This window comes from Python bivittatus, unplaced genomic scaffold (assembly GCF_059951505.1).
Source record: "Python bivittatus isolate LINGU-HERP-01145 unplaced genomic scaffold, Pbiv_v1 ctg000350_np1212, whole genome shotgun sequence".
Lineage (NCBI taxonomy): Eukaryota > Metazoa > Chordata > Lepidosauria > Squamata > Pythonidae > Python > Python bivittatus.
Window position 1 is genome coordinate 18966228 of NW_028277074.1, and position 23745 is coordinate 18989972.

Below are 23745 nucleotides of genomic sequence, written 5' to 3' on the forward strand. Positions count from 1 at the left end.
AAATGAATCCTCTAATTACTTACAGAAGATTGATTAACTCATAGAGGTCAGAAACCAGTGGTCTGGTTTCCCTCCCAAATGTGGAATTACAGCTTCCAGTATCTCTCTTATAGGGGCCATGTTGGTTTGGGCTTCTGAAAATTATCAAAATCTAAAAAAACATACATTCCACCTTTAATGGATTGGTTGGTTCTTACTAAATTAGCCTGAATGAATAGTCCTAGTTCTGCTTTCAGATTATTGTACCTTTTTAAATGTATTTCAAGATTTGGAGACTATTCACAACAAAATGTACTAAGGGAATACTATACCTATGCTAAAGCAGATACTGTTTTTTCTAATGACAGTTGGGGAGTAAAAGTTTTTTTTTTTTTTTAACAGTTATGCAGCATGTGGAAAACACTATGCCTTATCACAGATCATAGAATCAAATTCTGGAGTTGGAGGAGTTATTGAGACCAATTTGCTTTGGATGGGTCAGGAGCCATTCCAGTGATTAGAAAACTTAAATTCTAATCTGTGGAGTTGAGTTTAGCTTTTTAAGTAGGATAGACTACTTTCCTTGGTGATGGTGTCCCTGGAGAGATGAAGCTGAAATTTTCAGCCCCTTTTTATATTTTTAGGGATTGAGGATTACAGAAAATAATTCTGGATAGCTTAATGCACCAACATTTTAATGTAATCATTTGACTGCTTCAGTTTTATGTGTATGTGTCTGATGCTTTCTTAAATGCAAAACAAATTGATCTCAGGTGCATTGGAAGTTTTTTACAAAGGTTTACTGCTGCATTAGGGCTTTACTGGTAAGTACCTTACTTTAAATTGAGCCCAATATATTATCTGCAGCCAGGATAGCACCTGAAGAGTGAGATAATGTGGCGATTTCCTGAGTCCATGTACTACTCTAGATGGTTTCCTGCACCAGCTGTAATCCTGTGTGCCTTCAGCAGCAGTTCCATATGCAGTAGTATTACAGTAATTCAGTCGCGATTGCCAGTGCATGTACTGCTGAGGTCAGACTGTCTTCATCCAGAAATTGCTAAATTGGATTCATGATCTGAAGCTGTGCATAGGTTTTCCTGCTTACTGAGGCCATAGGTACTTTCAGTGATCATTTGGTCTCCAAGAGTAACCACATATCCTGTATTTGGTTCTATAGGGGGAATATCACCCCATCTAGTACTGGGGTTAAGGACAGTTTCTGGATAGGAGAACTGCTCAGATGGTAAGCTTCAAGGCTAATAAGCCATGTTTATCTTTCTATGATTCATCTTCAGGCATTTGCCTTCATCGCCCACAGGCACTGTTCTATTGTCTTTCCTGGGTCAGATGAAAAAGACAAAATTGAGAGGCATTTTTATATCTCATTCTGAATCTCTGGATGGCCTCTCCCAATGGCTTCATACAGGCTTTAACACCATGGGAGATCAGACTAAACTCAATGGCGTTCCCTGCATGACTGCCATAGTATTGAACAGAAGTCCCTCAGCCCTATTTTGAAAATGACTCCACGGGTAGGAATGCAAACACCACAACACAGTGCCTTCAATTGCCAACTTGTAGACTCATCCCAGTGAGTTACCATGGTGTATGGTATTACAAGCTGCTGAGAGATTAAGGAGGGTAAATAGGATGGAACAGGCTTCCTGTTGCATTTTTCAAAATGGTGGGCAACCATTCTGCTGATTTTTTAAAAAAATTAGAGTGGTTTCTAATGTTCATAGAAATGGGGCTGTGGGGCCATAGCTTTACATATCCAGTGGTAGGTTTTAAACTGGCCTTAACTATGAAACAATGTGAGATCATGTTGGATAGTTTAATGAAAGTGTCAACTCAGGTACAACAGTTGTGAAAAGGGCAAATTCCTTATGAGTTATTAAAGGAATTGAAACAAAACTACTAAATATCTCTTAGTAGTACTATGTTTTAAATACTGTTTACAGTTCTGGCTGTTTTATCCAGAAAGGATATTGTAGAGTTGGGAAAGATGAATGAAACTGCAGCTGCAATAAGTTGCACCCTTATAAAAAGAAGAAAGAAGGAATAAAATATTTAGATCTTTTAATGTTAGAAATAATGTGGATGAGGGGAGAGATAACCAATGACTAGAAAATAATGCATACTGTAGAAAAAGGGATAGAAATAATTTTTTCATCTTTCACTATAGCTCTGGGATTTGACAGTGAGACTGATAGGTGGTGGATTCAAGATGTGATGGTCCCAAGCTTGCATTATTTTGGAAGATTAGGTAGAATCAGAGCCTGAAGATTAGCAATTAGCTATAAGCAACTAGCAATTCCTGATTCAGAGAGAGCAATAGGTATGGGGGAAATGCTGGGGAGCAGATTGCTGTCTCTGTGTCCTGATTAAACACTTTCTGTAAACATCTGGATCTTAAACTAAATGATCTTTGGTCTGATCCAGCAAGATTCTGTTAAATGTTTCAGTTTAAAAGCTTAAAGTAACACATACCTGTGTGAAGTTGAATAGAGATGCTACAGGCAATAGCGTATGCCTATACATGTATGATAAAATATATCCTTGCTTCTTCAGAGTCTTCTTTAAATATCTCTTCCCTCCTCCACATCCATCTAAAATAGTGAATTCCTTTATTAATTGCATTTGCTTAACCATACTAAAATGGAACTAGGAATAAATTATTTTCAGTTTTTCATGCTATGGAGTGTTACACTTGGGTATATCAAATGTTAGACTTGGGAATGCAGTCTACATTCACATTTTCTCTGAAATCTCATTAAACTGCAAAAAAAAAAAAACTTTTGAGAAACCATTTATGAGACTGCTATTAATGGGGATGTAATCTGACATTACATTCTTGCAGATGGTTAAGAGAAAAATCAAACTTTTGGGACTTTCTCTTTGATATCTGTGTTTTCTCTGTTCCTTTCTAGTCCAGCCAGTTAAAAGTAATTGTAATTAACTTTGCACACATTATTTTGAAATACATGTCTTCTACATGGACACTGACAGTTGGACAATGTGAGTGAACTCTTTGTGCCCTTATTATTGCCAAGAGATTAATTCTTCAACATTGGAAAGACAAATTTATGGCCCCAGTTATCCACTAAATTGAAGACTTTGTGTTACTTGTGCCTTTTGAATGAGTCTAGATGCAGATTATGCATGAATGATTACAATACAATATGGATAACTTTTACTAAAACTGTTATGTTAAAAAATGTCACAAAGATATATGTTATATTCTCTATTTTTGTTATTTTTTCACTTTTTTCTCCCCCCTGTTCTGTTTTATTAAATAAAGCAAGAGTAAATGTAATTAACTGCATTATAAACAAATGTGTGTATTTTTCCTTCTGTTTAAAGCCAGAGACAGCTGCAACACTGAGACGCACTGTGGAAGCTTTGCTGGAGAGAGGAGCAGTGGTGAGGAATTTGGAAAACATGGGAGAAAGAATGCTGCCATATAAGATTGTAAAGCATGATCAGCATCACATCAGAGGAGGGTATGAGCTACTTAAACCTTGCATATAATTTTGATAGACCTTGAATATAATTCAAAGAAGTGATAGCAGCGGAGAAATATACAGAAGAGCAATGCTGGAACTGAGGCTTGGATATTGTCTTCGCAGCTGCTCCTATGTAGTATCCAAAACCTGGTGCCTACCAGATAAGTTAAGCTACACTGCTGTCTTTTACCAATGCATCAAATTAGTGGTGGTGATAGGAATTGTGGTACAACAGATCTGAAGAGTGCCAAGTTGAGGAATATTGCTTAAGGAGAGAAGATGATTCTTAGTCAAAGCTAATATGTGCATGCATTTCTTCCCTGTGCACACGTATCACTTCTTTGAATTTCATCCAAGGTCTGAAAAATACTGTCACAGATCCCTGAATGAAAATCAGTGACATTTGTTTATTAGTTAGTTCATTAGATCAATTTATATAGCTACCCATTTCCCAATTGCAAACCTAGGCAGCAAACCTAGCAAAAAAAAAAAAAAAAGCCCATTGCATGCTTATACCCAAATATATGAACCAATATTTAATAACTGCAAAATGAGATACAGAAGTATCCCCCAAATATATAAATGGAATAGTTCTCTTTGGTCTCATTGACTTCATTACTTGCTTCCACTTCACAATACTTTGCGTGTACAGTGCAATTCCATTCCTGTTTTTCCAGTAAATGCAGTGTGTCTAGGATTCCTGCCATGGAAGCAAAATTGTATTTTATATTTTCTTTCCTAATAAATATACCTCTGTTATATAGACTTTGCTATTCCAGATTAGCAGTTTTGTTTCATTAAAATATTTCAATATATTTATTTCTGAATAACTGGATCAGAGCTGATTCATTCTCTTTGGTTTATCTGAATGTGGGAACTATAATGATAATGGCTAAATCTGATTCTGCTTGTTATTTATTTATTTCTATTTCTATGTTGGCCCAACTGAGCAGCTTGAAATGAATAAACAATTCAAAAACATAAAATTGTAATAAAAAATAAAATTGATAAGCTCAGCTGGTATAATATAATAGCAGTATACACCACTGAATTAACATTCAAAACCCTTGTCAAAAAGGATTGTTTCAAGTTCTGTCCTGAATGTCAGTAATTAAAGGAGCAAATAGTCTTAATTATTCCTGTAGTTACTTATTTTAAAGTAAATGCTACGAACAAAAGCAAATATTGTGTCATGATGGTATGTGGTATAGTGAGAATGATTTGCAGGATTGATCCTTTAGGTGTATGATATTTTGTTGTGATGGCTGTTAAAACTCTAAGGATACCTTATGAAAGAGAACTTCTACTCAGCAAAAAGGGAGAAGTGTTGCTAAGCAACTAGTATTGTATAAAGACAATATTTAATAATGAAAATAATCAAAATAACAATCTGCAACATATCATCTAGACATTTAAGATAGAAATGTGTAAAATTTGAGGGGCAGACTAGGTATTTATTCTTTTTTGCTTCTAAGGATCTAAATGGTACTACTGCCCAAACTACTGAGAAATATCCTGAAAATAGAAGCCATTCGAAATGTATTTGGAATTTAAACATTTTTAATTATTGTCTTAAATATATTCAATATACTTTCCTTATCAAAACACCTGGCATGGTGTAGTTTCCAGTAATGAGATCCTGAAAGAAAGTACAGATATCCTAGATTCTGGCAATGTCATTGACATAGTGTTCCTAGTAATGCCATTGTTGTCATTGTCATCATCATCATCATCATCTTGTTTTATTACAATATATTTGTTCAGAAAGCATAAAAAACACCCTCCCCTGCCAACCATTCCAAAAGCTATGAGTGGCTTTACAAAAATACTTATATTAAATAAATTCTGAAATCTGAGAACAACATTAAAACTATATTAAACTCTCTAAAACCCTAAAAAGGACCTAGTTAAAAAGCTTGGATTTAAGCCCCTTTCTAAACTCTATTGGGGCCAGCGTCAAGTTCAATGGCAATGTTTTCTACTGTACTGCTCCCACCATGGAAAAAGTAGAATTTGTTTTCCATGTGAAATGTATCCATGGTCCATTTAGGACCGTGGAATATGAGGCAGTCTGTATAAGCTTAGAAAGTCATGCAAATACTTTGGACCTAAGCTATATAAAGCTTTATATACTGATTAAACAACTTGAATTGGGCTTGGGAGATAACTGGCAACTAATGTAAATGTTTCAATATAGGGTTGTATGGCACTACCTGGAGTGCCACTCAATACATATGCTGTCACATTCTGCAATTTATGGTCTGTCTTCAAGGAGTGCCCAATGTTAATCCAACCTTGAGATTTCCAGTCCATGCCTACCTGAAACTAGGCCCCCTCCAGGAGGGGCACAATTGGTTAATCAGCTGAAGCTGAGAAAAGGCTTCCCTTGCCACAGTTATATGGTTATCCAGTACTAATGCTGGATCGAGGAGGACCACCCTCCCATTTCCTTATAGGGAAGGAATGCAGCCACAACCAGAACAGCAATATCATCCCAACCCTGTGGTTTAGTCCCTGGAATTAGCAGCCTACCTGCCTGGATTCAGTTTCATATGTTCTCCAACATCCAGTTCTTTACCTATCTGGAAGCATGCTGAGGCTCTTGAGACATACAGCTCTCAGCTGTCTGGAAATAAGTACAGCTGGGTATCATTAGCATTCTGGCAGCAACTAGCACCAAATCTGCAAATGATTTTTCCCAATAGATTCATATAGATATTAAGAAAAATGGGAGACAGGATGGAATCTTGTATGACTTTCTTGGAGGTATCTGGAAATTGGTCACAAAAGAGGAGAGTGGTCATCTAAGCAATTAAGATTTCTGATCACTGAGTGTACAGTGTACATTTTAGTAGTACATGTGATTCAGTTTCAGCCTTTCTACCAGAATATACACAAGTGTGATTTTTGTAAAGGGTACCAGTATATCTGCCTGCTATCACTCTAATGGGTAGCACATCAGTTTGGGCCAGGGAGAAAAGTCTCTTTTGTGGGATGTGTAAAATGTTTTAAAAATATCTAGGGATAGTCGAAGAAGAGAGGGAAAGTGCACTATAGCAGGAATTGGAAATACTGGCTCTGTCAGGTTGGATGTCTTGGTCCCAGATCCTCTTCTTAAATTGAGCCTAGGTTTCATTGAGGCCAAGAATGCATATTGCTGGAATTGAAAAAAGCCACAGTACTGTATGTCAAATCATAATTTATTTGTCGTCTTAGGAAAGAAACAAATCTATCTTAACAAGATAAGGTGGACCAAGAAAGTTTCCCAAAATATTTGCTTGGAGCAGAAGCTAAGGCGACAAAGTCTCAGATGAGCCCCAAAGGAAATGCAGTCTAGTTCTAGTCATATGAAAGCATTAAGAGTCAAATGAGGACTATGTGTTACAGATTTTAGGAGTTTTAATTGGATGCTGTCAAATCTAGAAGTGTCCTTATAGATGCACAATGAGTACCATATAACATCAGCCCAAAACTTTAGGTTTAAACAATTTAATTGCTGCTGGGACATAGTTGTTACCATGTTGGCTTACAGATTTGATAATTGCAAAGGATGCTCTTTGAACTCTTATGTTAAGCTTGCTCACTTGATTCATCCAGCAAGTGGAGGATTGAATGTGGACACCTAGATATTTAAAGGTTTTAATTTGCTCAATAAGTCTCCCACTGAACTTCTAACTACTTGGAGACTTAAAATGGTTACTTCAGAATACTAAAACTTTCGTTTAGTATAATAATTTTAAGGGGTTCCCTAGAGCAATAAGATGACAAACATTTAAGGCATCTGCACAGACTCACATGAGTTGCAGATAGAATGGCTGCATGATCAACATATACAGTGGGGCAAAAAAGTATTTAGTCAGCCACCAATTGTGCAAGTTCTCCCACTTAAAAAGATGAGAGAGGCCTGTAATTTTCATCATAGGTATACCTCAACTATGAGAGACAAAATGGGGGAAAAAATCCAGAAAATCACATTGTCTGATTTTTAAAGAATTTATTTGCAAATCATGGTGGAAAATAAGTATTTGGTCAATATCAAAAGTTCATCTCAATACTTTGTTATATATCCTTTGTTGACAATGACAGAGGTCAAATGTTTTCTGTAAGTCTTCACAAGGTTTTCACACACTGTTGCTGGTATTTTGGTCCATTCCTCCATGCAGATGGCTCCCCTAGAGCAGTGATGTTTTGGGGCTGTCTCTGGGCAACACGGACTTTCAACTCCCTCCAAAGGTTTTCCATGGGGTTGAGATCTGGAGACTGGCTAGGCCACTCCAGGACCTTGAAATGCTTCTTACGAAGCCACTCCTTCGTTGCCCGGGCGGTGTGTTTGGGATCATTGTCATGCTGAAAGACCCAGCCACGTTTCATCTTGAATGCCCTTGCTGATGGAAGGAGGTGTTCACTCAAAATCTCACGATACATGGCCCCATTCATTCTTTCCTTTACACGGATCAGTCGTCCTCGTCCCTTTGCAGAAAAACAGCCCCAAAGCATGATGTTTCCACCCCCATGCTTCACAGTAGTTATGGTGTTCTTTGGATGCAACTCAGCATTCTCTCTCCTCCAAACACAACACGTTGAGTTTAGACCAAAACGTTCTACTTTGGTTTCATCTGACTATATGACATTCTCCCAATCCTCTTCTGGATCATCCAAATGCTCTCTAGCAAACTTCAGACAGGCCCGGACATGTACTGGCTTAAGCAGGGGGACACGTCTGGCACTGCAGGATTTGAGTCCCTGGCAGCGTAGTGTGTTACTGATGGTAGCCTTTGTTACTTTGGTCCCAGCTCTCTGCAGGTCATTCACTAGGTCCCCCTGTGTGGTTCTGGGATTTTTGCTCACCGTTCTTGTGATCATTTTGACCCCACGGGGTGAGATCTTGCATGGAGCCCCAGATCAAGGGAGATTATCAGTGGTCTTGTATGTCTTCCATGTTCTAATTATTGCTCCCACAGTTGATTTCTTCACACCAAGCTGCTTGCCTATTGCAGATTCAGTCTTCCCAGCCTGGTGCAGGTCTACAATTTTGTTTCTGGTGTCCTTCAACAGCTCTTTGGTCTTGGCCATAGTGCAGTTTGGAGTGTGACTGTTTGAGGTTGTGGACAGGTGTCTTTTATACTGATAACAAGGTTAAACAGCTGCCATTACTACAGGTAACGAGTGGAGGACAGAGGAGCCTCTTAAAGAAGTAGTTACAGGTCTGTGAGAGCCAGACATCTTGCTTGTTTGTAGGTGACCAAATACTTATTTTCCACCATGATTTGCAAATAAATTCTTTAAAAATCAGACAATGTGATTTTCTGGATTTTTTTTCTCATTTTGTCTCTCATAGTTGAGGTCTACCTATGATGAAAATTACAGGCCTCTCTCATCTTTTTAAGTGGGAGAACTTGCACAATTGGTGGCTGACTAAATACTTCTTTGCCCCACTGTAGGAGAATAGAAATGGGGCAATTGGCAAGAGATGGAGAATGAAATTCTGGCTTAGCAAAAATGTTAATTATCTTGTTGATATATAAGTTAAACAATAGTGAGGCAAGAATACATCCTTGCTTAATGCCCTTTTGGGGAGTGTAGATAATCAGTTTTGTTTAAGAATTCCTGGGGTTGGCATGCATTACATCGCCACCATCTTGGCTAAATACAGAATGTGGGACTCTGGTTTATAATTGTTCAGATTGGCAGAGTCCAAAGATGACTTCCGTAAGAAGGCCTCACCATTGCTGCTTTTACTATTGTGGAAAACTGCTGTCTTAGAGAAATGTTACTACTCTGAGAAATCATGCCCAGAATTGAATTTTTTAGAGGCTGTTATTAATCAAGCCAGGTAGGATCAATGACCATATTCATTTCCTTGAGAGCCAAGCAGTGAAACTGGTTCAAACAAATATTATTAGACAGTGTGCTAGATACTTCCCAAATCAGCATTAAGCTCAGCTTGAAGTCAAATGTTTTTATTTCTGAAGAAGCATATAAATTGTTCTTAACTCAGATGGTACTAAGGTGCTGGCTGGGACCTCCAAAAGGCATATAATCTGCCAAGCAGCACTAAAGATCTCACTGGTCAGTTTTCCACTGATGCCATCAGAGAGGGAAGCCTATTGCATCTATGCTTTTTTTATTACCCCAGCATGTACTTCACAATGGGCTCTATATTGCCTCTGGTCAGGCTTATCCCTAAATTTGAGCCACTGTGTGTAGCCACCTGCTCTCAACTTTCATCACCTGAAATTACTCTATGTACCATGAAACATGATAGGATAGGAAGTGCTTAGTGGCCAGCACATGAAATTCCTGGGATATGTTTTTCCATGTATAGATAGTTATATAAAATAACACTAAAATATCTCTGTCCTACTAAACTTACTTAAATTCTATCACTATCTTCTGTTGCTATAAATAAGTTGTTTAGTAGGTAGATATACTTTCAAGGAGTTAACTAACTTTTATATATCCTCAGGAGTACTCACCTGCTTCTTGCCCTCCTGAATTAATAGATACTTTGCAAAATATTTAATGGCCTTGAAGCCTAGTGATTGTTGTATGTTTACATAATAGCTGTATCTGGCTTTGAAAAGAAATGGTTCCTGCCTTAGAGCCAGGGGGCCCAGAATATTTCAGGATTATTGTTTTATATCCTGCTGATAGGTTTCATAAAAGCTTTTATTTGGCACTGGAGAAGGAAGCTGTAATAGATTTGGACTTTAGATCTGATCCAGTCTTTCTCACATTCATATGAAGTTCAGTTGTTGTTCACTATTGTGTAGTGTATGATAGGTTTCCTGGCAGATTAAGCCATTACGTTACGTTCTTTCATACAAGGAGTTTTTCTTCTGGGTGCCATTCCACATAGATGGGTTTTTGCTCAGCTGGATACCAGAACTAGATACTAAAACTAGAATGCGGGTTTACAATGCTTTACGAAGCATGTGAGTACTTAAACTGCAGAGGATATATTAAAAGGCTGCAAAGCCACAATTCTAAACACACTTGCATGGGAATAAAGTCCACTTAGTCCTTATGTATTTGTTAGACCAGACCAGGAATCCCTTGATCTCTTCTGTACCTGCCCTCTACTCTGTCGGTCCTGGTGGCTTTTTGAATGGAAAGGGGGAAGCTCTATCCCATTTGTCCTTCCATAATATGCCTAGGGAATAGAATTGGCCATTATGTGAAACAGTGTTTCAGATGTTAAAATTGGTAACTTGATCTTTTCTACAAGTGATTACCAGACATGCCTAGTACCTCTGGGATGCCCAGCTTGAGCCTTGAGAGGTGGTAGACAAGGCACTATTCTAGTCCCCCTCCAAGCCTCATAATCAGTGATATTAATCTTTTTTTAATAGGGCTTCTCTGGCAGTCTAAAAATGATGATGATATATTATTAAAAAGCTGAAGCTCAGTCTTCATAAAACATAAAGATTTTCTGGCACTGTTTTAAACAGGTTCTCCCATGGGTATTCTGTCACACTAGATCATCTGAGAACTGTTTTCCCATTAGGATTGTGAGAAAGGTTGGGTCCAGGTGCTTGTTTGTTGCTGATTAACTTGTTAAGTCTCTTTTGGGAATGTAGCTTGTTAGTATATTTGAAATCCATAAATTTTAATCTTGATATTAATTAACAATATCAAAATATCAAATTTATAATCTTGATTTTTTAATTAAAATCCATAAGTTTTAATCTTGATATGTGTATAATTAGGTATCTGTGCCTCCCTTTTAATCTGGAATAAATATTTCTGTGAAATTTCTACTTAAGCCTTTGTAGCTGATATTTTGATGGGAAATATAAAAACATTACCCTATAATTTCATTGCCCATCTATGTACAAAGCACAAGAATTGCTGTGGGTTTTGCAATGAATTAGTGGGATTTAGTTGATTTTTATTTCTCCTACATTGGTAGTACCACTGAATTCTTCCAGGATATTTTCTCCTAGACCTAATGCCATCCAGACACATTGCACTATAGTTTCTATTATTACAGCTGAGATAAACTTGTTACAGAGTTGTAGTCAACATTTCTGGAAAGCTCTAGCTTTTGAGATAGATTTGTTGATGGGCTGCTTTGGAGAATTTGAGCTGTATTTCATTAGTTTGCTTGCAAATGAGTTTGCTTGCATTTCTGTAAATAATTCTTGACCTTGGATCCTTCCCTTCTTAACTCGAAACAATATTTACATGTTGATTCACAGTTCATTGCTCTAAATGAAGGCAACCATGATGCTGCTTTGCACATTGTAAAGTTGCTGGGTTGCACAAAATGACAGTTGTTGCTGGCTTGGTAATCTATTTTCTGTTGACAGGCAGAATCTTAGCTGAATTTCTGAATAGCAGTATTTTTTGTTTGTTTAAGTCTACTTATGTTACAATTTAGAAAAGAAAATGGACTTTTCTAAGTAGTTCCCATAGATCAAAGGAACAAATCAAATTCATGATCTGGCTCCAGTGCTGTAAAGAAGATGTTGGATACATGGCCTGGTTGCCACTGCTGCATTTGACTACATTTTGATCACATTTCTGGCTAGAACAAGGCACAAGAAAGAGGGAACGATTCACCAGTCCCGCCTGTTAACACTGATAGCAAGATTTCTATGTCAGTGGGAGAAATGTGAAGTTTTTTATGAGCTTTCCCTATCCAGCACACACTCCCATGGTACTGGACAGCAGATCCCTTCACCCCAGCCAGGAGGCTTGTGGGGTGGTGGCCTCTGCGGATATTGAACTTTGCAGTCTGCTGTGTTATTTCATGGCAAAGTACTAGGCCGGAAAGGCTACATTAAACCATCCCTTTTGGAAATAGCTTATTTCTGCTTGAAAAACAGTTCATGGCTAAGGGTAGGAAAAACATTTTCTTTTCTGGGTGTATGCTGAGCGTTGTCAAAGGATGCAAACTTTCTACATTTAAAAAGAGAGAGAGAGATTGAGAGAGAGAGAGAGAAATCCAAAGTCCATAGCTGGATAAACTTTTCAGGTCTCCATGATTCTTAATCAGAGAATATGTAGAAAATGGAAAGAAATAGATGTACATTTGATTAGGGCAGAGTTAGGGAACATCTTTCTGTTAAAGCTACATTTCTGTAGAAATAATCTCTTGGTGCCATTTTTGCCAATGACACTTGAAATAAGTAGTAGGTAGAGCCAATGTCAAAAGTTGGTTAGGCTACTCTTCCCCCCCCCCATTTTCCTCCTCTCCTCTCCTCTCCTCTCCTCTCCTCTCCTCTCCTCTCCTCTCCTCTCCTCTCCTCTCCTCTCCTCTCCTCTCCTCTCCTCTCCCTGCTTTCTGCTCCTTTTCTTGTAGCAAACTGCTGGAAAAGGGACAACTTGCTTTTGGCAAACTTGCAAAGGGCTCTAGAATATATATATATATATATATATATATATATATATATATATATATATATATATTTGTTAGTTAACACATTTAAAAAAAATACCCTATACCGTAGAAAAGCATTGAGTTATGAATGATTTAAAAGTATGTGTTGAACTTTATGTCTTCCTGAATGACTGCAAGATTGTTGGAAAAGTGTTTCACTTAAAAAAGAAAAAATTAAAACCAATTTGCCATTAGAGCTAAGAATAATCTACATTTATTCACAAGTAAGGGCATATATAGGTCTCTACATATACTCTACATCCATATTCCTTCTATTCTTTGAAATCTTTTTTGTATATCAACTACTGAAGAATATTCTAAAGTTGGAATTAATAAAGGAGCTGCTATGATTTTTTAGGATTTCCATGAGATCAAGATAGCCTTTAAATATTGGATAGGTTTCTGTTTTCTGTATTATATTGAATCCGATAAACTTTTGAAAGCTCTATAAAAGTAAAGAGTTACCATCTTGTAATATGCACATTGAGATAGATTTGTTGATAAAACTCTGGAAAACTTGTAATCAGCTCGCAAGGATTTCCTACTCCCAGTCTTTAATGGAAGTAATGTCAAGCTCAACTCCTGGTGACTTCACGGATGTATCCAGGCAATTTGCTTGGCAATAATATGAAAATGGCTGTTTGGCTGTTGCTTTCTTTCAGAATTTTTTTTTTTTTTTTTACTTCCAGCCTAGTCTACAGCCATGAATCCCCTGGTAGTCCCTATCCAAGAGAAAGCATGAGATATCTAAGGATGAATAGACTATGAGTGCTCAGAAAAACGTCTAGGCTTAGTATATATATTTTGCATCAGATTTTGTGATTTTAATTAAAATACTTCCTTCAACCTTAACTATTCTTATCATTATTTATATGTAGAATGAAGAAACGCTCTAAGATAAACTTGAAAAGAAATACTATATTTTGTCAGGTATCATAGTTGAGCTGTTTCTTTATTCAATCATGTAAAATTTCATTCTTTTCTATTCTCCCTTTCTCATTCACTTCACATCCTTCCATAATGGTTTGACTCAAGCAATTTTAAAGATTAATCCATAAAAAATTAAAATTTGTTTTATGTAAAGAGAACACACACATAAAATACTGATGCATGTTTAAACAAAATAATTGAAGTTTGTTTTCATTTATAATCCCATTACTTTCCCATTTTGGTCATATATTTTCAACAATTCTGGAACAGCATCTTTTTTTAATATGAAGCATCAGTTCAGTGTTTCAGGTTGCTTGTAACTGCTGAATCTCTTACTATAGGATAAATTCCAGGTTATGATGAAGAATAACAGCCTCCCTTTTGGAAGGATTAGTTCAGTGTTATACTGTACCTAAGCATGCTTCACCCAAATATTGCTGTCCAATTCATTTAAAGAAGGATAATTTGAAAATGGAGGATTCAGTTTGAATTGAAGAGGTAATGATTATGTATGCCTAATTCTCCCACATCTGCTTATTTTCTTCTACTGTTCCTCTTTTATGCAGGTGGATGGGTGTAAATTACTGGAAGAATTAAGTAATCAAACACTGGTTCTCTGCCTCAAATTCTGTGATCTGTTCTCAGAGTTGTTTGTTACTGGTGAAAGTGGGCACTGGAATTTATTTTCTTTAACCAGTCTTCCTCAACATGAAGCTACATTGTTAAGAATTAGATGTCTATTGATACAATTAATTAATTATTAAATTTATATGCTGTCCATCTCCCCCAGACAGTGACTCTGGGCAGCTTACAATTAAAAACCAAGACAATAAAATGACAAATACCCCCCAATTAAAACACAAATAACAAATCTATAAAAACAATATACAAATCAAGAAGATGGGGGAAGCAGTATCAATCATCCCATGAGCCAGTTCCAGCAATGTGAGCCCCCATCAGGCCCTCTGGCATAGCCATGTTTTTACACCTTGTTGGAAGGCCAGGAGAGTGGGGGCAGCCCTCACCTCAGCTGGCAACTGTTCCATAGGGTGGAGGCCACGGTAGAAAAGGCCCTCTTCTTAGACCCCACCAGCTGAAATGCCTTGACTGGTAGGGTCTGCAACATGCCCCTTCTGCCAGACCGAGTAGGGCAGGCAGATATAACTGGGGCGAGATGGCTTCTCAGATAATCTGTACAACATACAATGGTATTTTGAAGGTCTTCTTGCCCTCATGAAACAAATGTCTTTTATTCTTGTAGGCTCATGAATGAAATATAAGAACTTTTTTATGTTGGTCAAAGTAGAGGTGGCAGATGGAAAACGTTTACTTTGATAATTTCTGGTAGTGCTAGAAGAATGTGAAAAATCTCTGTAATATTTCCAAGGGCACAGAAATCTCTAGTCTGGTGAGTTGAACTAGTGAATGAAAGCCACGCTGCTAAATTTGGGGCAACTTGCCTTTGGAAGTCCAAAGTACAGAATTTAAGTGAAGGGGGAATTAAATATCTGCAATTTTGAACTGTTTCTCTTTCTAGCTAGACTTTATGGAAAAATACAGTTTCTCAGAGTAAATTTTGGATGAATAGCATGCATATCTCAGACTATATAGCTATAAATCTCATATAGGGCGTTGTTCTCAGTCATACATTAAATGCTACATACACCATACCATATATGTGTGGTGTGTGTATTCCATAGAGGCAATACTTATATTAGGTCAATTGTCGTTCTACAAATTAACATAGACTTTTGAGTTTCAGAAACTCTTCAAGAAGCAAATTGGTTAGGGAGAAAAAAAGGAAGGTGGGAAATGTGACCAATCTTGGAGACATTTTGTATTAGCCTAATGGATAAATGGTATATTGGGACAGTCTCTAGCCACATATGCCTCCAAGATTCATAGAATGCAAAGATATCTTTCTTACATTCTCTGGCATCTTATGTACAGGTTCTGAAGATAAGTAACAAAGTGGATTTTTAAAATTATGTTCGTATATAAGGATATAACGATGATCCACTTTCTACTTCATTGCATTTGTATTTGATTGTATTTGTTGCATAAGGCATAACAATTATTTCTATTTCCCATATGGCTTCTCTGTAGAAGACTGCCAGCTTTCCGTCTCCCAACATTAGAAAATATTTATTTAAAGGTTTCCAGCTCGAGATTAGTATGCTGCTGTCCAATACGTTTGGAAGGCACCAAACTGAAGGACAAGCTTTAAAGAATTTTAGAATTCTCACTTAGGCTATTAAGGACAGGCATGTCTGATTGCTGATTGCATATCCTGATTGCTATGGATATCTCACGTTAAAGTAGGCCAGAATTTGCCTTCTGCCCATTAGCTTTCCCAGTGTTTATTATTAGCTGTTCCCAGATTAGTTTGCAGACAGATATTTTCCCTCAGATTGATTCAGGCCCTATGCCGTGCCAAACTGTGTAAGGTGTAACCTAGGTGTAAGTTGCATGTTTTGTTTAATAGCATAATTGCTTCTCAGATGTAGCCAAGAAATGGTGTATTTCATCTGGATACAGTCTTCTGAAAACTGCTTCAGAACCTTACCTAGATGGTTGTCTTTTCCCCAAATGCAAGATCGTCAGTAATGAGTACCACATACGTTTGAATATTTGTACTAGTTTTCTATGTATATAGACAAATTATTTGGCTGTGTCGATTCCAGTGGAATCCAGATTTATTATTTTTTCCTTTTATTTTTATTTAAAACAAAGGTATGTTCCAAAAAAAGATACTATCTATGAATGGACTGAAGTTATACAATTAATGCTCAATATAACATTAGTCATAGATACAAAGCAGAGTACATTGAGTTGTTTTCATGATATAAAAAGGATATAAATTCTTGAGCTTAATGCCAAAATCTCTACTATATTATTATTATTATTTATAAAAGTTTACAAAAGAAAAGAAAGAAAAAAACCCCTAAAAATAATATTGATAAATATTTAAATTCTGACTTTCCCCTTTTTTTGTACTCATACCAATTGGCAGTACTATTGGGGTAAACTTTAGAAACCAAGTGTTTATCTTGCTGTGTAATATATATGGAGGTTATTCTTAAATTTAGTTAAACTTATGTATATATACTGTTTTGTTATTGCTGCATATTCTTATAGTTTGAGTTCCATATAATACGGAATCCAGATTTATCGAACAGGCATTATATATATCTTAATTGTTTTAAAACTCAAATTCTTAATTGAGATTCTCAGTTACTGCTTTTCTTTGCACTTATCCTTTAAGTTATACTTTAAAAACTGTTTGAAATTCTTGGGTTCATGGCAATATAAAATTACTTCAAGTATCTAGTGCAAAATTATTATGAATGTATATTCATTAGCTATGTAAATTTCAGTAAATTACAACCTTTAATTTTTCCCCTTATGGTTTCATATATGAAGGTTTAGCAACCTTGATTTAATCTGAAAATATAGTGACATTTACAAAGGGAAAGAAGAAAAATTTGTGGGTTGTTTTGTATTTGGCTTTATTTATTACTGTGTTTTTCTTTATTTCCAGGTATTTTTTGGTAGACTTTGATTCTGCTCCAACAATTATTACAAGTCTATTGGACCATTTAAAACGGGACATTGATATAATCAGGTCTACTGTTTTAAAACATCGCATAGAGCAGACTCAGGAATGTATGGGCATAATGCCAGTCAACTATGAAGATGAACTACAGAAGAAGAAATAACCAAAAGCCATAATAACATTGTTACCATTAATCTGAACCTTCTCATAAGCATGTGTGAGATGTGGTATGATGTTTCAACATAGTTTAATTTTTAGCACCTTGCAGCCAATCACCACTATTCTTATTTATGTATTTTAAAAATCAGCTTTTTTCCCTCTTGTTGCTTCTCTTACTGAAATCTGGTCTGCCCCAAAAAGCTAATGCTGAAATTTTGTCACTTTGAACCAAGTAGAACTTTCTTCCAAATAAACAGCTTTAAGATCAAGTTAAATCTTTCAGACATAGCACTCATAAACAAGTAAAAACTGTAAAATGTTAAATGAAATCTGTTGATAATTACAATAAAAGTTTTAAAAATAAGTTTATAGACCAATGTATGTAGTCTGTTCTCTGGCATATTGTTTCCTCCATTCAGCACATCTAAAATCTAATGAGTACTAGTTCATGGAAGTTAAGAAAACTATATAGCTATTTAAAATCCCAACAGTCTTGAATGTAATTTTTGTTTTCAAAATAGGGGCAGATCATATATTTCTATTTTGTTATTAATATATTCTTAAATGTAATCTCTATTGGCTTCTTATTTCTCTTGCTACAATAAGTAGATAGCATTGATAGTTGAATTGATTTCCTCATCCTGCCAGCCTTAAATGCATTCTCTGTGAATGAATTGATTAAATAAAGTTGTGGCAATTGCCTCATTTTATTTTTTTCCCCACATTCTGCTTTTCTTTCCTCCCTCAATATGTCAATATGTTCTCCACTGGAGTGGCAAATCCTACCTTTCCATAAAATCAACTAGGTATTAACAAAAAGAATAGACTCACATGGTTACTTTTTTAAAAAATAGGGCTACCTTCATTATAATATAACTAATATCTAATACTAGTTTTGATTGCTGTAGTTCTTAAAAACCATTTATTAATTACCAGCTCTTGCAACAGGCTTGTTTAGTTTACCATACAGAAAACAGATCCACTCTATATCTGCTTGTATCTCAGCACCAGTTCTCCCAATTTATTTACTAGAGCCATCTTCCCTTGTCTGGAAATCCTCCTGTGATTCATTGTTATGGGAGTCCAACATATCTCCAAACTGAAGAGGTTGCACTCACGGAATCAGAACTCTTGAAGTGTGTTTCCCAGTCTAAAAAGCTTGAGTTGAAAAATTGCTGGTTCTGTACTGGTAGAAATCAATATGGCCAGCTTCTTTTAATTTAAGGAATATTATGCAAATATACCTAGGTTATTTAAAATAAAAGGCCATTGTGCTAAAAAAAACCCTGAGGAAACAAGGCATTACTATCTAATGTGCATCACCTAGATCAGGATGAGAGCCACAGAGATGATAAAGCAAAAAGTAGAACTTTGACCATTGAAGCTATCAACTACAGCAGAGCACTCTATTGTACTATGGTTGCATTCATGCCCAAATACTTTTCATCAGAAATGTCTTTGTGACATATTTAGTGGCTGGCTTACAATGAGATATATTCACCTCTTTCAAATCCCTCCACTTGCCCTAGTATGCACTTTCTTTTTTATTCCAAATATAATTATAATTGAATCTCTATGTTGCCCAGATCTGTAATTAGCTATTTAAAGTTCATAATATGCATTAGCTTTTTAAAGCCCCAAATAACTGAAGCTTTCTTTGGAGCATACATTGACTTAATTCCAAGGTATGAAAGTATTTCTGGGAAAATGGTGTTTTTAGTCAGGTGAAAAGAGGAGGTCCTATAGAAACTAGCTGGTCATAGTTTCCTATTTATATAGGAAATGGTACATGATATGGTAAACTATTTCAAGAGCTGGAGTCACTCTCAGCTATAGATAATTAGGTTAGCGTTTTCAAAATATCTGAGCATTTGGCACTGTCTTTTAAATAACCAGGAATACAAGATTTTTCACAAAATGTATTTGCCAGCAAAAAGCAAACAGTACAGTCCTCTTGGACGTAACCAGCGCTGTTGGGGCCAGGATTACAGAAGGCATTTGTAAACGACTTGAAACCAAATATTACAGTCAGATGTGCAAATGGCATTAAGTTATGTTTGAAAATTTGAAATGGACTTTGAAAAACTCCCAGAACTTTGAAAACTGGGCGATTGGGGAAAGAAAAGAATTTTAATTGCCCTTCAAAGAGAGAGTTCATAGGCTACCGATTGAAAGGTATCGTTCAGCTGTTTTCCTTTTTCAGTTTATTTACTTTGGTGGTAAGAAAGGGCAAAAGAAGTCATGGGAAAATGAGAGGGCTGTAAATGAAAACTAATGCTTGGTATCTTTTCTGTTTGCAACAAATGAAACAGTATTTGGAGCTATGCTAAAACTGAATTTTAAGCATTTTGAAGTTTTCATGATCTTTCATAAAATATGATCATGATTGGCATGGCTAGTCATAAAATGCGCATTGATCAATGAGGTCAATTCCCATCAATGCCTCTAAGCCCTTCTCCCCAGACGCTTTATTCTACTCAAGCTTAACTTGGTCTTTTTTCCAGGCCAGATTGGCAGCATAATTCCCAAATTAAAACAGTAGGGTGCAGCAATCCATCACTTCTTTTCTGTAAGAATATGACATTGTGGGGCTTGTTGTGAATAAACATGATTCCAGCTCTCCATTTAGTTTGGGTATTTAGGTTTGTACGTGCCTGGGTTTAATTAAAGGGACAACAAAAGTCAGGTGAAGTGGCATCCACAGGCATACTAGTGCTACTTACGTTAGGTGGCCTGTTTTGGTTAAAAGTATTTTCTATAATACATTTCAGGCAAATACTTGCAAAGCATTTCATACTCATATAATGTAAAGTAAGCATTAAGCCAGAGAATATAAGCTTTAAAATAATGGGGGATAGGACTGTGATGCAACCCAGCTCTTTTTAATGTTCAGTTAAATGGTTCTTGAGGAAGTCAGTGATAACACTCATGGGATGGATGGATCACCTTACTTGAAATCTAAGCTGTCACTTTCCTTCTCAGGACAGCTGCTTATTGAGTGATTACACATGAGCCTTGTTCAGGTCAACAGCTCCTCTTCAAGTTGTCCTGGTGATGCGATTGAAGAACTGGTCCATGGATAAAGCGTAGTGTTTTGCCATGGGGAATCTCCACGTACCATCAGCATTTCAGCTCAAGAGAAAGCATATGCCTGTATGTGAAGGCTCCCTTCTACAGATGATCACACTGTACTTGTGGAGATGTCACTGATTTACCCAGGAAAAGATTGCCTGTGAAGGGTTATTGAATATAATAATTTTTGCAAAGTATTTTGCTTTGTGAACTAGCAAATGTAGGAAGAAATATTTTCCTTAGAGTAATTTTTTAAAGCGCTTAAGTTCAGAAATAAGCATTTTTCCATTCCTGCATTTAAATGTGTTACCATTAAAAGAGGTGGTATCTGAATAAATAATTAGTTTTGATTGGGTCTGGCAATGAATAATTAATTAATGAAATAAGATAGTGTATGTGGTTCAGTTTTAGAAGTTACATTTCTTCCTACAGTTTATTTCATTTATACGATTTCTGTAACCACCCATCTCACACAAGTGACTCTGAAAGGCTTACAAGAATAAAAACAGACAACGCACCCCCCCAAACATAACACACACCCCCAACACCCAAGGATAAACTGTTAACTGTTAACCATTAATAGTAGCAGAGCTCATCTCCCTCGTGACCCACATGCCTGGGGAAACAGCAGGGTCTTCAATGCCTTGCAAAAGGCTAACGGTTTTATCTGATTCTTGCAAGCAAGTTAAGTAATATAACAATGAGCACTGGGAAAACAAAACCTCATACCCCAATATTTTTCAGTTAAGGCCAGTGGCTTTTCTGGAGAGTTCAGGAGGAGTAGGATTGCCTCTATTTATTTATTTAAACTATTTGTATAGCTGTAGATCTCGCAACAGTGACTCTGGGTGGCATACAGAGGATTAAAACCAACAAAACATAATACAATAGAAAAAAATAATGCGTAATATATGCCTGGGTCTAAAAATCCAGTATTAAACTGTACGGACCAAACAACAAATCCACCAACAGGACCAGTTTAACCTTCCCACCTCAGTGCCTGGGGGAATATTCAGGTCTTACAAAAGGCCAGAGGAGTTGGTACCATCCAGATCTCTAGAGCAGGGTTCCTCAACCTCAGCAACTTTAAGATGGGTGGACGTCAACTCCCAGAATTCCCCAGCCAGCCAAGTTACTGAGGTTCTGGTGGAGCAAGCAGAAATGACCTCAGACAGCGATCACACAAGTATCCTGGCTCTATCCATGCTACATATGTGATAAAAGCAAACTAGGAATTTACTGTCTAGTTAACAATGTCTGTTTTGGGTACGTTGTTGGAAAGCATTATTAAATTGAATTATTAACCTTACAGAACATTGATAACCCATGGTCCACAGATGGCATGCTTTCCTAAAGTCGTCTCCATTGCCAATGAAAATTGATGACATGGTTTGGGACTTCTTCAACATTTAATGCTCTGTTAGCTTTGTGCTTCAGTTAAATTTAATTCTGCTAAAATTAACTTCATTGTACATTTTTAGAGGCTATTTTTGGGTCTTGGCCCTGCTCACTTCTTTGAGTGCAAGTATACAAATACCAAGTTCAATCCTTGGCTTAAAATGGTTGTTTATCCCTGATACGAGGACAAATTGGTCAGAAGAAAAATTATGATGGCTTCTGTGAAGGTAAGGCCTGTTCTTAGGCAGTTTTAATTAGCATGTGGATAGAAGCAATCCTGTCGACTTAGTTTTCTTAAATTTTCAAAAGCCTTTTGACAAAGTCTGACCAAAACTCTACAGCAAGCTGGACTTCATTACTGCTAGCATTCATTATGCTATGAAACTGCTAAATGCAAAATCCCAAATATATTCCCAGTGGGAATTATTGGGGATTTTAAAAATGTCTCTAATTTCAGTGGGACCTTATTCACATGTACATGACAGTAAGTACCAACAAATTCAATAAGAGTTTTGTCTAAGGATACATCTGGGCTGTGAATGAAAAACAGACTCAATATTGTTCAAGGACAGTTATTAACCAGTAGGGCACATGAGAGAAAAAAAGTTGGTCATCTGCAGAGTCTTACTGCAGGTAGTGATCAATTTGACTTAGAATCATTTTTGTTTTGCCTCTGATGAGTTAGAATTTATGAAGGAATATAAAGGTTGGTATACAACAGCAGTTGTTTTTTTCCCTGGATTATTTATTTAACATTTTGGAAGTCTGAGAATAAAAATCAACATTTTATTATTTTTCTTTTCTTTCACAATTTTAATGTCAGAAAAATTGTGCTTTTAAGAACATGGGGTTTTATAATACAGGTAATCCTCATTTAGCGACCACAATCGGGAGCGGCAACTCGGTTGTTAAGCAAAGTGGTTGCTAAGTGAAACCATGACTGTGCTTATGGTCTTACTTCAGCTTACCTTTGCTTTACAGAGCTGTGAAGGTCGTAAGTGTGAGGACTGGTTGTAAAATTACTTTTTCATCACTGTTGTAATTGTGAAGAGTCAGTAAATGAGGCAGTTGCTAAACAAGGACTACCTGTATTTCCCAACATAAAAGATGCACTTGAAATTAATGTATTGGTAAGCTACTAAATTTGGAAATGGTTCTTATTGAAATGCAAAAGTGATGTACAAATTATATAAACCAGGCCTACATGACTTGTAGAGAGGAAAGGGTGATCATTTTTTAACTGATCAATTAAAAATAATTGTGGGCTGCAAAGGAATACCTGGTATGCCAATCAGCTGCTCGGTGGCTAGGGGAATGGTGGCAGCCTTGGAGCTGGCAGTATCGGTGAGGCCTGGAAGTAGTGGTGCTCAGCAGTGTTTTTTTTGGGGGGGCAGTAACAGGAGACCATGGCAGCAACATCGTTTGGTGGCAGTGGATTTATTGGGTTTTAAAAAATACCCCAGTGGTCCAAATGTTGTGCAGGCCTTATATAAACCAATAAGAAACAATAACAATATTAGCATAATTTTACTACATTTACGATGAGGGACAAGAACAAATTTAAAAAAGGAAAGAAAGTTTTTTTAAAAAAACAACAAATTATCTTCTAAAATACTAAGGAACAAAGATACGCTTTGCCACTTTTCTTAAAAATAAAAGTTTATAGTAGTGAATCTTTAGAAAAATCTTTTCAAAATAATAATATTTTGAATGCAAAATAATTTTCAGTCTTTTTCTCTCTGAGTTACTTGAAAGCA

The 23745-nt window shown here is 36.5% G+C and overlaps 1 protein-coding gene across 2 annotated transcripts in view; it reads left to right on the forward strand.

Moving 5' to 3' along the window:
• The window catches only part of MRPS6 (mitochondrial ribosomal protein S6), a 43187-nt gene extending 25305 nt beyond the window's left edge, over nucleotides 1-17882 (forward strand). Inside the window, exons 2-4 of one of the 2 annotated variants that reach the window (XM_007420171.3) lie at nucleotides 1160-1225; nucleotides 3346-3485; nucleotides 17345-17882. In XM_007420171.3, coding sequence (XP_007420233.1) covers nucleotides 1223-1225; nucleotides 3346-3485; nucleotides 17345-17522 — 321 coding nt within the window. In that variant the 5' untranslated portion in view covers nucleotides 1160-1222 and the 3' untranslated portion in view covers nucleotides 17523-17882. The remainder of the gene's footprint in view (nucleotides 1-1159; nucleotides 1226-3345; nucleotides 3486-17344) is intronic. The other variant, XM_007420170.4, reaches the window with a different exon arrangement.
• Nucleotides 17883-23745: the final 5863 nt, after the last annotated feature.